Below are 15,399 nucleotides of genomic sequence, written 5' to 3' on the forward strand. Positions count from 1 at the left end.
TTCTGTTCAAATAATCCCAGCTTTAAAACTCTAACACTGTAACTACAAAAGTGCTGCCTTCTTTTTTTTCTTGTTTCTTAAGCTTACACAGTGTAATTCCCACCAGTTTTGGAAATGGATACAATGCATCAATACAGCTCAACACCGATCTATACATGCAGGTTGCGCCTCAATTTGTTAACAATGTTAGGCTGAAATGAAAACTAACATAAATAATAGTGATAGATATAAGCAACATCTATCCCAAATTTATACTCTCTTTTGGTCAGTCATAAGAAAATGACAATTTATATGCTTATATACATATAAAAAAACCTTTACTTGTAGAGAGGCTTCATCTAAAAGTACATGTAGAAAGGATGACAATGAAAACACAAAAGAGAGGGGGAAGTGCTATAGAAGAATACATACAGAAAATACACTTCTAGAAGATTTGACAACATCTGCATAATGGTCTGAGCTGCATTTCAAGTTTCTTTTAAATGTTCCCCTCTAAGAACAAATTACATTATTAAGGGATGCTAGTGAATGCAAAGCAACTGTAAAATTCTCCTTCTGATTAGAATGTACTAATAGCTCTTGCCTTAAATATCAAACATTTCCTTGCTCGGAACAGCAGAACTCACAAACTTGTTTCTCAGCATCTCTTGCTTATTCAAAACCACAAAGAAAATTAATAAACTAACACTTAAAAATTATTACTACAGACCAATAAGTACTTTTCCTATAACACATTGCATTTTTGGAAAAAAAAACTGTATGAAAATAGGAAACTATGCATATTGCTCTTAATGTAAATACCACAATTTTAAAAATCACCAAATATATGAGAGGAATTAATTTATGGAGTTTAAAACAGGAAAGCTTTTACAAATATAATCTAGCCATCTGCAAAAGGTTTCAGAAGTACCTGAACTGGACAGAAGCACAATTCTGAACATTTTCAACTTAGCCCAAATAAAACTCTTTTGTCAACAAAACACCTGCCTTTTTAACCACCAACAACATTTAAAGCACCTTTGTTAAGTTTTACGAACACTCAGGTGCCTAGGTGAACAAAAGATTCAATACATATTACATTTAAGGAGGATGAAGCAGGAAAGCATTCAGGTCCACTTGACCTTAAAATTCTGAAAAGTTTTGGGTGAACCAGCTGCTTTCACCTCACAGGAGTCTTCCCCTAGTTAAAGTAACTGCACAGTGCCAAGCAGCAGCAGGAAATGCAGCTTTCTACTTAACACTGAAGGTGGGAATTAACAAAAGACGAATCACATGAAACCAAAGCACAACGAAATGCCCATAACAAAGTTGTGCAAAAAAAATGTTTTCATACTGTCATATCATGCTATTGACAAGAAGCAAGTAATGGACTCAAAAGTTAAGTCTGAATTTTTTAAGGTATGTCTTTGCAGAACAGGAATCTTTTTCATAATAAAGAATTAACATCATAGAATATGACAAAATGAGTGGCTTGGTGATTTTTTTCCTTTATATGCAGGTTGAAGAATAATGTGGAGCCCTGTTTTTTCAGCAGGTTTTGGGAGAGGCGTTAGTGAACACATATTCTAAACTCAATGCATAGCCATTTTAAAGTACATATTGTTAACAGTGGTTCAGGAAATCCTGGCTTAGACATGTTTTCTGGTATTCTGACATTATCAACTGGCCAATTCTGTCTGCACTTTGGCATGGCAGAACTATGACCATTTCATAAGAAGGTTACTGGTTCAAAGCTTCCTCTTGACTAGTAAGCAAACTCCAAGTATTTTCAATGTTTAAAAAACAGGCTTTCAACAATCCAGAATAAATTTACTGATGTCTTACATTTTGTTTTGCTGTATGAAGAGGAAAAGTTCAAAAAACAGTAGTTTCAGAAATTCTATTTACTAAATAGAAATTAACAAAAAAGCATCATAGGAAAAACAAAAACAAGAAAACAACAAATCCAAACAAACACCAACAAAAACCAACAAATCCCATGAAAACTCAATCAAAACTGCTTGTGTATTCAAAAGAAAGTAAAAGACCAATTAAGATAGGCACAGCATCTTAAGATATCAGCTGGAAAGAATTTCGATTTAATTTCAAATATGCTGCTCTATCACATTAATTTTGACTCATAACATATTATCAAATCCACAAACAAATAACTGAGTACATAACATGTTGCACTCATTCTTTTGAAAAATGACATATTAATAAACTACAGAAACTTATGTAACAGCATGTTTGTAAAGTTTTGAGTTCTTCTTAATTAATTTAGCTGATATTCTATTAAAGTTTCGACACATTTAGAAAAGAAATTTTTGCTGTTAATCAACATTTCAGCAATGAGAGGAATGTTACAAATAATTAAAAAAATAAATAATCTCTCACTAATGGAAAGCCAAAGGTTGCTGTCTGCTTTCTCAACTCAGTAGGGTTGATAAAAGGAAAGCTTGTATGTTACCTCATTTATTTAAAGTAAATGAAATAGCCATCCCTGTCTGGGGCTTATGCACACACATCTGCAAGCAATCTACAATTTGCACTGCAGGACATAATCCTGTTGCTTCTGGAATCTTTACAACCCATCTATTCCAGACGAATATACCAGGGTGCCTTACAGTTTTTGTAGGAGTCATTATGAAGACTAAATCATCTTATGAATACCACTTTGACAATTACTTGAGTAAACAGACATGATTCAAGACAATATTCAAAAAACCCTAAGGCAAACAGATATTAACAGTTTTTCAGGCAAAGATACAGCAGTCCCACGGATCATACCTCCTGTAGCAATTTGTCTAATTTCTGCTGTAATTCAAGGAAGTATCGTGATGTGATGAGGCCCTGGTGAGATTTATCCAAACAATCTCGAGCCAGTTCTGTGATCTGATGGTGGGTAAAACTGAGCACTCCATCTGCCAGAGGAAGGGTGTTCTCTGGAGAATGATTTGTTATAATATCCTGAAGTCTCTCTTCCATCTGAGCTGTGGCCTATAGAAAAGTAGTTGTTGAACACATTAAATCAGCTCTACATGAAACTAACAGCCTTAAAAGTCATTTCTGACTCTAGAACATTTCTCTACTGCCTAAGAATTTACCTAGCCAGAATGCATGAAATGACTGAAGCCAAAAGGCAAGTACACAAAGGCAAAGTGAGAGATGACACTTCTCCACATTACCAGTACAGAAAAGCAACAGCCTCGTTGTTCTACTACACAGTTCCTCACTTTGTCTGCCCATGGTGATTACCTCTGCACTAATCTTGTGATAATCACTAACAGAACTAAAAGGCTTTTAAGTCAAAGCCAAAGTGGAAATATATAAAAAAGAAAAAAGAGAACTCATAGGGGGGGTCTACTTTTCTCTGCTAAAACTGTGGATACTAGAGAGCAGAATATAGTCACTACTTTCAAAAAGGTTATTCCCCAAAAATATTTCACTGAGCAGAGTTTGAATGATGCTCATTTGACTAATTAGAAGCACCACAGGCTCACAGGTCCTGCCAAACATGTCTGCAGGTTCCCAGATGCATTTGTTTTACAGAACCAACTGTCTGGTTCTCACAGAACCGCAGATGCTTAAAAAAAAAAACCTTTGAAGATATCATTATTATTAGTATTATTATTAAACAGTAATCCCACACACCTTAGTTCACATCTTAAACAGTAAGATGAGTGAGTTCTGCACATTTCATATTGTTGCTCAATTACTCTGCAAATCCTGACAAATCTGTCTTTATATTTATATAAAGAAATGCGAAGAAGTTTCTCCCTTTTTAACTCACATTTTAGGAACAATACCTTGTTTTATTTTCCAGAGGTAACTAAAATCCTAGGAGCAACTGAGAGTACAGTGCTTCAAGCTGTGCACACACACCTGCACCTAGGAACTTATCTGTGTCTCAAGATCTCTGAACAGGAAAGCAAAACATCCTCCTATCTCATAGTCAAATGCTCACATCTGTGTACTGATTTCATTAAGTGTATTAGATCAGTGCATATAATGCATGTCAAGTACATAGCAAGTGTTTGGGAAAATGAAGAAATGGACTAACCAAAGGAATCTGCTGGTATATCACCAAAGCAGATGCTTCTCAACACTTAGCACTGAAAACTGGTTTCGATTTACTAATGCAGTATGCGTTTGCCCCCCGTACACCACCTATTGAAACCCAATGTATCATCAGATTCCAATCAGCAGAATATTTTACCAGCATGATTAATTTCAAAACCAGTTTGGCAGCACTGCCAAATCAATGTCCCATTTTCAGCCAGTTTTCCTTATCATGATTTTATCATTGCAGTAAGAGATCAGTGATGCTTTATGGAAGCCATTACAGGGCTGGATCATTACTTCCCATAACAAAAGCACCACTTACTTAAAACCTATGTTGCCTACCAATTTAGATACTGGGTAACTTAAATATAATTCATTACCTTTGGGAACCTTTCTTTGTAGACGTGGTTCATCATAATTATTTCATTGTCACAGCAAGCAGGAGAACGTCCAGGGCTGCAAGCAAAGCAAATTATCCCTTTACACTTGTCCCAGCATGAACTACAGTTAGTTCTTATATTTTTGTATGACTTATTTGCAACAAAAATTCAGCAAAAACTTCACTGGAAAGGTAGTCTGCAATCAATAGCACACTTAAGTTCCTTTCTACTATTTCTGTTCAAGCATTTAACCCACTTGACATCTAACTGCTAACCATGTTATTCTCCTAATTTGTACCTGTATTTCAAGGCAGATGAAGCCTTGTGAACATTATCTTTTCTTCAGAAGGGCAAGAGAGATCTTTTTAACTGGTCTTATACCTGTACCTTTGAAGATTAGATACAATCAAAATAGCAAGATCTGACCAAGAACTCTGGTAGCTGCAAGTGAAAAAGTACAAACATGAGTTTGTTTCAGTTTTGCTTGTTTTTCTACATGGATAATTTGAAAAAATATATCAAAACAACGTATTTTCAATTTGGCCAGCAGATAAAGGCATTAACTATCTACAAATAATGTCATATATATGCACATGTTAAACAAAAATGGAGCATTGTGCCTGTAAAAAAAAGCACAAGACTTTGAGGAAAAGAATTAATAAAAAATACCCACAGACCTCACAAACCTACAGAATTACTTTTTGCTATTATAAGTCTCACTGTCCACTAGAAAGCCCTTTAAAAAATCTCAATACAGATTTCCTGGTGTTGGTGATTCTGGCCCATTCAATCTGTCTAGAAGGTCTGATCAAGTGGAAAGGTCCCTGCTCAGAGCAGGGGGGTTGAAACAACATGATCTTTAAGGTCCCTTCCAACTTAAATCATTCTGTGAATCAAAATCTGGCTTTTGGTATTCTTAAAGATGAAAACGGAACACTAAACTTTGTCAGGGATATCACAATGGCGAGTCCTTGAACTGATACAGGCAGCCTGTTACAGACATTCAGGCTACTACTGAGAACAGAGCAGGTACTTGGATTCAGAAAGGGAGTATTACAATTACATCATGAATGACTAGGTCATCAAGATAGTCTCTGCAGGTTAGCTGCCTTCACATTAAGACCTATCTTAACGATATTTACCACTGAAGTAAGTAATGACCAAAACCAGAACAAGTATTTAAAGACTACTGTTCATTCAGCCTCAGTTATATATGTATTTCAGACATTTCAAAACCAGTACACATCACCAGTGTAAAATACCATGATGCTACCCACAATATGTGAATTTAGATCCATCCCCTGTTTTCAGATACACAAACTCACCTGAGACTCCGGGATCGAGGGCGCATTGCAGTTGTCCTGCACCTGTTATCACTGGCAATGCTCTCAGTGGTACAGAAATGTTTAGACAAAAAATGTAGTTCATCAGGTGTTGGTTGGTATGGTAACTGGTGTAGCTTCTCTTGGGATGAGCAGGATGACTAAGAGCACAAGAAAACACAAGCGTCCATCAGAGGGAAAAAACATCATTTTCAAGACCATATCTGGTGCTCATGAATAATGAATAATGTAATTTAAGTTCAAAAATTATAGTTACTGTTTCTCATACCTGACTACCAATTTAAAGAAGAAAATAAATAATTACTCTCAAACTCATAAGCTAAATATAGAGTAAATATTAAAAAAAAGAACCACTTCAGTTCAGAAGACATGCTGCACTTCAAAAATTTAAATTTCCTAAGGCAAAGGTGATGTCTGATGTCAATGACATGTAAGAACCGCTAAAATGGAGTATGCTGGAAGTAAATTATTAGAATAGGATGGCCTAAGTATGGTAACCATAAAGTACAACTTATTGTCACAGTGCCGATTGTAAATCTTCATAATAAAGGTACTTCATTATCCATATTTAAGACATTACCAATGCTCTTAAAAATAAAATCAAATTGTATCTAAAATTTTGCTGAAAAAATTAATACATTAATATCTTTTAAAAACTGTACTCTGAAAACAGAATAGGAGAACTCAATACATTTATCAAGACCAGTTATATGGCCACAAAAAGCAAACGGAATTACAATAAAACCATCCATTTAGTATCAAACTGGAAGATATGGACAGGTATGAAAACAGCAGTGCTACCACCATAACCACCCTTGCAACATTTCATGTACAGAGCTGCATTACATAAGCAGTCCAAATGACCAAACTATGTATTTTAAGGGTTTTTATGCAGCTCTACCTGAGCCACATTAGACGCCTGGAGGTAAAACTTGTAACTTTTCCGTGAACCTGGATCCAGTACACTTTTTAAAGAACACATACATAGTTAAAATCACTAACAACTAGTCTTGCTAATGTGGACTGACAAACATGGAGAAATGTTCTACTGTTTCTGGTACCAAAATCAGTTTCCAAGTCAGCTGATTCATAAATATTCTTGTATGACTGCACAAAGCTGCTTACTACCATGCAGACATTCCCTATATTTTACCTGCAGAAGGGAAGAAGTTGAAAAACTTGGATATCTTTCTGGAGCTCTTCAGACTCCAGCTGTATTTCTCAATAAAATGAATTTCTTCTGTGTATCAATTTACATGTGCCCATTACTGCTTATCTGACTTCTCATATCGAACACCAAGGCCCCCGCCTGGGTGCTCTTTTAATGGAGGCAGTAAAGAGTTTCTTTGTTACATCATTTCTAGTGAGGGAAATCAATAAACTTTTGTACTGCACAAGTATTACCCCTGCATTGCTAAGGTCAGCAGATAATAACCAGGCTAGTAAGCACAGAAGCTAGGAAGTCTTTTTAATCTCCTGGCAACTTGTGTGGTGAAGGCTAATATCCTAGATCAGAAGCAAAAGAAAAGTTTTCTTATCACACTAGATGTCATGAAATCTTGTCTTGTAAAAGCAAAAAAGAATAAAACCCACTAGCAGAAAGGCTAACAAGGACTGGTCTACATGGGAATGCAACACCACATCACAACAAGCTGAAGTTTGAAGACTGTGTTACCTTGCTTTGCTGTGGGCTAAGAGGTATGGACACTGAGAATCTACCACAGCTCACTAGATAGGTAGTAACTTGCTGAGTTATTGTAACTCATGCATGAAATTCAGCCTTAGCACATTAACATGCATAATTCAGCATACAGCATAGGAAAAGTAAGTTCTTTCTTATCTCACACTATAGCAGTTGGTTGCAGTTAACCTGTTATCCCGCAGCCATGCTCTGTAAAATAAATTATACTATAGCACAGGAGAATTTCCCAATACAGAGCATCACAGGTGGCTATTGTCTTTCAGGGGATTATGGGAAGATCAATGTGAAAATAACTCATATCACACTTCTTCTCATACAAGGTGCCACAGAGTTTAGATCCAACACAACTGAAGAGAGGATCTTCCCATGCTAACCACTCTCAGTTGTATCAGGACCATCACAGGCATAAAGTACATTGTTCTGGTGATCTAAATTCTTATTTCAGTACAAATCCAAACTCTTACAGCAAAAAATTCTTAAACAAAATAGTTCTTCTGGCATTCTACAATTAATGTTCAAAAAATCACACAAGAGCTAATTTTTTTAATATGTTCAACTGTACTGCATTATGGAAATGCAAATGTTCTTCTGAAATAGAAATACAGGTTTGAAAAATACACAGCTTGTCTCTCAGTTCATCACTGCTATAAGGCGTGCTCTCCTAGAAGACTCAATCATCTCAACTGCATTGTCTAACTGCAAAGATTTGATCCTACTGTGCTGGAGTAAGACAAACTACCAGCTTCTTTCCAACTGAATAATCAAGCAGAAGGTACTTTAATTTTGATTTTGCTGTGATAACCAGTATTTGTGGTACTTGCACCACTTCTAAACCCACGATCTTCCATTAAATAGGTAATTCTATCCATCCCATCACTTTCAATATTAAAAAACAAACAAACAAAAAAATAGGCAACAAATGAGTGAGCTACACTCACCTCAGCATAACTGTGGTAACTACAGACACTTTGGCCCCTACTTTGACTTTCACTTGCTTGTGAAGAACAAAGTTGTGATCTATTGCAATGTGTAAAAACTCATTCTGCTCACTGCCTGATACATGTCTAGATTAATGTGAATTTTATTTATTCATCACTGAAAAGGGAGTGTTCTATATGTACATTTACAGCGTTGTATGAACTGGTCCCTCATTTCCTCTAAGAAAAAGTAATAATGTAGAAGAGAAGGCTGAACTGTGCTAGCTCTTTCAGATTCTGAAAAGTACATGAAATCAATTAGATGGGTACACTTCTAGTTTTGGTTTTGTGATTCACATGTATCATCCAGGAGCTAAAAGAAGAAAATGAAAAACATCTCCAAGAAGTGAAGAAATAGTCACTAGTTTTAGAAGCCCAAGGCTATCCAAGTGCTTTTGCAGGGCTTATCAGCAATAGCAAATTCTCGGGCAAAACAGAACAAGAAACTAACCATGAGATACTGCAGAAGCCAAGACAATAAAGCCTAATGTGTTTGTCTCAGACACCAACAGCAGGGTGGCTGTGCCGCCAACCAAGGCCTTCAGGTAACAACAGCCAAGGACTGCTGGCAATAACATGCTGTGAGAAAGAACAAGATGTGACTGGACAAGGGGCCACATGGAGGTAGGACAGCACTCCTCTGGGACAAAGGTCTCTGATCTACCTCCTGGAGATAAGCACAGCTCAGCACAGCACAAACAGAAAAATGGGGCGGAGAAGCAGGCGCATAGGGCAATCAAGACTGCCAAAGACCCCCAAAACCCTCTGACCCATTTCCACAAGGACTTGAAAGACTGGACTGTGAGTGATCACTAAATTGCATTGAAAGTGAGAAACCCACCTTCAGGGTGGCAACAGCTTCTCTACAAAATGGTACCCCCCCCCCCCCCCCCCCACACACACACACCAAGCCTCAGGCATCCCCAGGATCCTGAGATATCCCAGCAGCTGGACTAATGCTGGAGCCAGGACAGGTGATCTCTTCCTCCCCCCTTATCCCCCCCTTTTTCTTCCTTTTTTCTTTCCTTCCCAACCCACCCCTTTATGCAAAACACACTGACATGCGCTTATACAGCAGGTCAGAGACTAATACATCAATTTCTATGTCAAGTGTGTAATCTATAAATATAACTTAGTGAGTTTTTGTGGATCATTTGAATTCTGTAATTTCTTTTGACCACAAGTATTTACCAATCTGGGTGATCCCTTACTCTTAAAGTGGGACACCACTGATATTTATGGCATGAATTCTCTACTGCTGCTTTCTTCAAAAAAATTAAAATTTATTTATTGGAAAAACGCGAAACACGTTTATTTCCACAAGTAAGAAACTGTTTACTCAATGGTAGGAAAGACATATAAGTATGTTATTATTTATATATTCTAGTCAGAAATAATCATGGGCTAGGTCAACAATGATGTATTACAGAAGTTAAGACATCTAAGTCCATAAATGTGTGGACAGCAGATGCAAATACCATGTAAAACTGCTCCACATTCCAGGATGCCTACAGCAGCTAGTGAACTTAAGCAGGGAAGAAAGCATATTAATTAGAATTACCATTTTAAAACTGAAGATATCAAAGAAATTAATAAGGACAGAAAATTAAAACTGTATTTTGATCTGGTTTTGACACAGCTTTTAATCTCCTCTCTAGCACAAGTCTGTTTCCTCCAACAGTGACAGTGTTACAAATTCCTTTATTTGATATAAACTCCTTTATGTCAATATATTTTAGGTGAAGAGCACAGCATATCTGATCTAGTTCCAATAAGAGGTATACAAACATGCCCTAACTGAAACTGCTTACAGAATTAATGTGAAACCAAGGAATTTACTAGGCAAAAGTAACATCTACACAGAAAAGAAAGCAGAGGTCAAAATCAGGGCTTTAGAGAACGAGTTCTTACGATACACGAAATTACCCAACATGGTTTAAGACAAATAGAATTGTCCTTCCAGAAATCTTTGTGGGCAAAAATAAAATGAGAGTTGATCGTAACACAAAATAGTTGTATTTCACGATTGTACAGAACGTGAAACTGGAACTCTACTGTTCCACAAGAGAAACTGAACAAACCCACTGGAAGTTGGAAGAGAAAGCGTACTTTAATTGCTAAAGAAACAGTTTAAAAAATCAATTATTATCCATTCAGTAAAATGTGCTACTCATAAAAGGTAAAACACCTTTTATAGCCATATAAAGCATAAAACATTGAAGAGCCACAGTTGGATCTACACAGACCATCACTTCCACTGCAGTGATGTGTTCTAACTGTCAAAATGTCAACTATTTGCTATTTCCAAAGCAGGCTTTCTCCAGGGCTCTACCTCCACGGCCTCTAGGCGTGACTACCACAACCAAGAGCTCTGCTCCAGGTTGTAACAAGAGACAGTTGTTCCTCTCCAGTACAGAGATGTGCAGATGCACAAAGTAGAGGCTAGTATTTCTGCCATGGCTGGCTCCCAAGTTCTGGAGCAGGATCCAAGGCACTGCTGTGGCATATGAGATGCACAAGTATGGGGGGGGGCTGACAAAACACTGGCAGAAGCAAGCCTGAGGGGAGCCAAACCGAACCCAGCTAAATACTGACAACCAGAGCTGAGCCCAGCAGTCTGGCAGCAGACAGCAAGACATGGACAACCCAGCTTTTTTGTGGATTTATCCCTCATTGTTTCTTCTTCCAGCCTCAGGGATGGGGAACGCAAGCCACAAAGAGCAAATGCCATCTTGTCTTTGTCTCAGCAGCCACACAGAACTGAGCTGAGGTGCTGAACACCTTTTGTGTGTAAAGCACCTTCTCTTTTGTAAATTTTGTTATCAATATTTCCTACTCCTTAGTTGCTGGTTTTCTGTTGTTACCTCAACCCATATTCTCTGCTGTTTTTATCTCAACCCATGGTCTTTGCCTTTATCCCCCTCTCACTGGAGCAGGGTGGGGAAAATGGGGGTGGCCTACTTGTAGTTTAATAGTTTTTTTAAACCACCACAATTGCACTGAAACAACTGGTCCAAAAGGTAAAAATTAGTAAGTTAAACTTATTCTATTATGCATCCCAAAGGATTCCTTTTATTCTGATTACAGCCATCTGAAAGGTTATGTATCTAACCTATCATCATGCACGAACATCTCACAATTGCCAAAGGAAAACAAAGGCTAATGCGTGATTCATCTCATCCTAAGACAGCAGTCTAACCCAGGACAGGTGAATCATGCCATAGACAGTTTCTCTTTCTTCTTGTCATCAAGGCAGCCTCAGTTAAGACTTGATACCTAACTATTATCTGGTTAAAATAAGGCAGATCAAAAGGGAGCAGCTGAACACTATTCACTACCAAAAAGTATCTCTCAGCAAAGTACACATCGTGCAAAGTTGTCTTCTATTTCAGGGAAGCAAAGCAGTTTCCTATCACATGTTAGTTCTAAGTCTATCAAACACAACAAAACCTACATTGTCTTTTCCTAAGAGAAGCATGCTACATTTGAGAAGCTAAAGCCTGCAGACAACATCCATCAGCACAGCCAAACAGATACTTACAGAAACAGTTGAGCTGGGTGTATTTGTACCATAGCCAGAAGAAGGGAGAGAAGCCAAAGACCAGCGGCGACCATCAGTCCTGGAAGTTATTAAATGGAGGTCAGTCAAATGAACACTGCAGCATCCTAATGCAGTAACGTCTGTTAATTATTACTGGGTAAAACTGCATCCCAAAAGCATGGTAAAAATAGGGGCTTTAACAAACAGTATACTTTCACAGGGCACCACAGTAAACAAGCATTCACCAAGGATGAATTATTTTTATCGTGGTTTTATTTATAGTTAAAATTCTATGAGATGGAACAACCACAAAGAGAATGAACAGGTCCACAGAACTGGTATCTAAAACAAACAGAAAAGGACAATAAGCTCACAACTTTTAGGTCCATCCCATAAAAATTAATGAGAAGCAAATTAAAAAAATTGTGAACAAATGCAGACCACTGTGCTCTGAGCCACAGAATAACCATCACATTCTGATTGATATAAAAGGGTAGTGCATTCTTCAGTGGCATCAGCAGAGGGTATCAGCAAACTAGCAGGCTAATGATTAGGTAAAACCAAACCTAAATGTTAAATGTTACATACATGACACAGGAAAAACAAATCTTCAGGAAAAAATCATGCTCCCTCCAAATAAAAAAATTAAATAAATACACAGATTATAACCAAAACATGATTTATGTTCTTCATTGTCTGAGGTAACAAAGACAACAGGAAACTTCAACATTCCAAGTGGCAAACAAAAAAACAACTATGAGAGAAGTGTTTGGATTTTTGAAAAGGTAGAATTTACCTGTCATTTCGATGCCCATGACTGCAATACAATTGATTCAAGTGTGTTAAAAAAAAAGGCAGAATAATATATAAATAACAAAGCAGGTCAAGTTTTTATTAACAAGTGGTATGACAGTTAGGAAAGGAGAACTGAAGATCTGTTTAACAAGTATCATGTCACAAGTCTGACTGACACAAAAAGTGAAATTCTGAAGAACTGAAGATTAATTGAAGTGTATTTTTGAAGAACTGAAGTAATGTCAAATCAGAAATCTTAAACCTATGGATGCAGAGGTTTAAGTGGTCCCTTCCTTCAAACTAACAGTCTAAAAAGCCCCTTGCTTCTTTCCAATATATCCACTTATTCATCCACAAACTACAATCAAAACTCTGGGACTTTGTATACATAAAGTTTAAGAAAAGGAACTACAGTACATTATTAGTATTAAAATGTGAAGAGCACATGTACTAGAGACTGCTAATTGTGTCAAATACTGAACTCGGGAAAAAACTTCCACCTCTACCATAATCTTGTTCTTAATTCATTCTTTCACATTCTCTTCTTCACCCAAGTATGTAAGAGACACCTCCAGATGAAAGCACCATTCTAAAAGTAGTTTTCTCTTCATTTGGCTTAGCTGCTCACAATTGAAAGAACTTAGGCAGTATTTAAACATGGGTGAGACCCATGTATTCTGCATCTGTGAGAAAGAAAGTATTTCTTTGAATAACTCATAGTGAACAGGGTACTTGAATCACACAGAAAGGCTGTCAAGGGTGCAGATAGGCTACCCCAGAAAGTCATCTGGGAGGCAAACATGGGCAAACAGGAGGCATTCATAAGGCATTATGGGAAAAAAGCCCCTATAGCATTTTCCCCTGGACTCTTTCTACACCATTTGCTTCCGTCCTAAAGTATGGCTTTACTCACTTTCCAGCAGCTCTAGAAAGGGCAGTCTGTCACCTACCCACAGGTTCATAGATGCTGGACTTGTATGCACAACAGCAGTGCTGACTTCCAGAGGCACAGGCTATTCCTGGGCACTGATCAGCCCACCAGACATGGGCAGAGGAAGGTGACTCTCCAGCTTGGTTCTGAGGCACTGGGAAGGCACCCTCCAGCTCTGCCCACCGGCTGAAGGGGCATTCCTACGGCAGGTCCCTTTCCTATGCCTGCTGCAGGCAAGGCCAGCGCCTGATGAGAAGGGGCTACACTAAGGAAGCAGCTTCACAGAAGGTCTCAAATAATTTCCTTTCCCTCTCTCTCCCTTCCTCACACTGTCCCAGCTTTTTGGTATCCCCACTGACTCGGTGGCAGTGGATAAAAAAGTATCCATACCCCTACACCATTGCCCCTGCTCCTTCAACCTGCTCTATCACCCTTGTCCTTCCCCTCCTTTTATACCTATTAAATTTACAAAATATAACAGAAAAGGTATAAAGTCAGAAGTCCGTTGTCATTATTCACAGTGCGTTTTACTATGAAAATTCATCCTACCAAACTTATATGAAAACAACCACAACAGACACACTAAATTAATAAGAAAAAAAGTTGCATCAATGCAGTTTTAAACTTCATTGCCATCAAACATTTTCAATATAAACACAGAACAAAATCAGTTTCCACAGAAAATTGCTCTGAATGTTTCTTGAATCCCACTGAAGTGGTGAGATATTTTTAAATCAGAGAAATTTCCTTCAGTTAAAAAATCTATTTAAAGCGCATTACAGGGCTCTAGAGAGGTCAAAATCCAAATGAAACACTAGAAAACAAATCCTTTTGTTTTTTCATGAATTCTGAATTCTAAGGTTTACAAAAGTATAATATTTTAAACTTTCTGTTGATTATGGCTAGGAAGAAAAACTATTTCTCGGCTGCTGTATTTCTAAGCAATGCTCAATCTTTCACATCTGCTTTTTCCATTATAAACTATTTCTGGATTTAATGAATCTTTCTAAAAATATGCTCACAAACAAATGCAACCTCTAAAGAGATAGTATCTCCGACAAAAGGAAACCTATCTAGAGGAAGTAGATTCAAAAGAAATATTCAACTTTCTTAGGATAATTTAAAAAGCAGCATCATAAGCTACTAGAAAGATTGACAAGATCTACTGTCACAAATTAACTAGATTCAGATTCAAAAATTATGCAAGCTTTCACCCCTTTGCAGCTTTAAAAAAAAAAAAGTTACGCCATTTTCTTGCAATTACTTTTGAGAATTTTTGTGTGCTACTTTACTGATCTCCCAAAATAAAGTGACTAAAACTTTACAGGCAAGTTATAGCTCAGCACAAACCCATCAGTTAGATGCCTGACACTGCTTAAGCATCCCAATTTCATTTTTTATATATATATATATACTCCTGGCTAAACATATAAATTCTGCTTACCTTCACAGACATAAGAGCTAATGAAAATGTTATTTGCAGTACGGTGACAACGTGTTAAATGATGGGGAACCACACTGGCACAAACAGGCAGTCTCCCATGACATGCTATCAACTTTGGTTATAGATCATTTAATAATTATTTACTTCATAAATCACTTCAAGTTCACTTTAAACCTTCAAAAATTCTACTAACATTAATTAATCCTCACTACACTCCTGTGACAATGCTTATTGTCTCACAG

The 15,399-nt window shown here is 37.3% G+C and overlaps 1 protein-coding gene across 1 annotated transcript in view; it reads right to left on the reverse strand.

The window, feature by feature from the left end:
* Positions 1–15,399, reverse strand: part of MAST4 (microtubule associated serine/threonine kinase family member 4) — a 103,057-nt gene that overhangs the window by 47,005 nt on the left and 40,653 nt on the right. Inside the window, exons 4-7 of the mRNA XM_058824326.1 lie at positions 11,988–12,066; positions 5,750–5,907; positions 4,425–4,500; positions 2,770–2,979 (exon numbers count right to left, since the gene is read on the reverse strand). Of these exons, the coding sequence (XP_058680309.1) occupies positions 2,770–2,979; positions 4,425–4,500; positions 5,750–5,907; positions 11,988–12,066 (523 nt within the window). The remainder of the gene's footprint in view (positions 1–2,769; positions 2,980–4,424; positions 4,501–5,749; positions 5,908–11,987; positions 12,067–15,399) is intronic.

The sequence above is a fragment of the Ammospiza caudacuta genome, chromosome Z (genome assembly GCF_027887145.1).
Source record: "Ammospiza caudacuta isolate bAmmCau1 chromosome Z, bAmmCau1.pri, whole genome shotgun sequence".
Taxonomy (NCBI): domain Eukaryota; kingdom Metazoa; phylum Chordata; class Aves; order Passeriformes; family Passerellidae; genus Ammospiza; species Ammospiza caudacuta.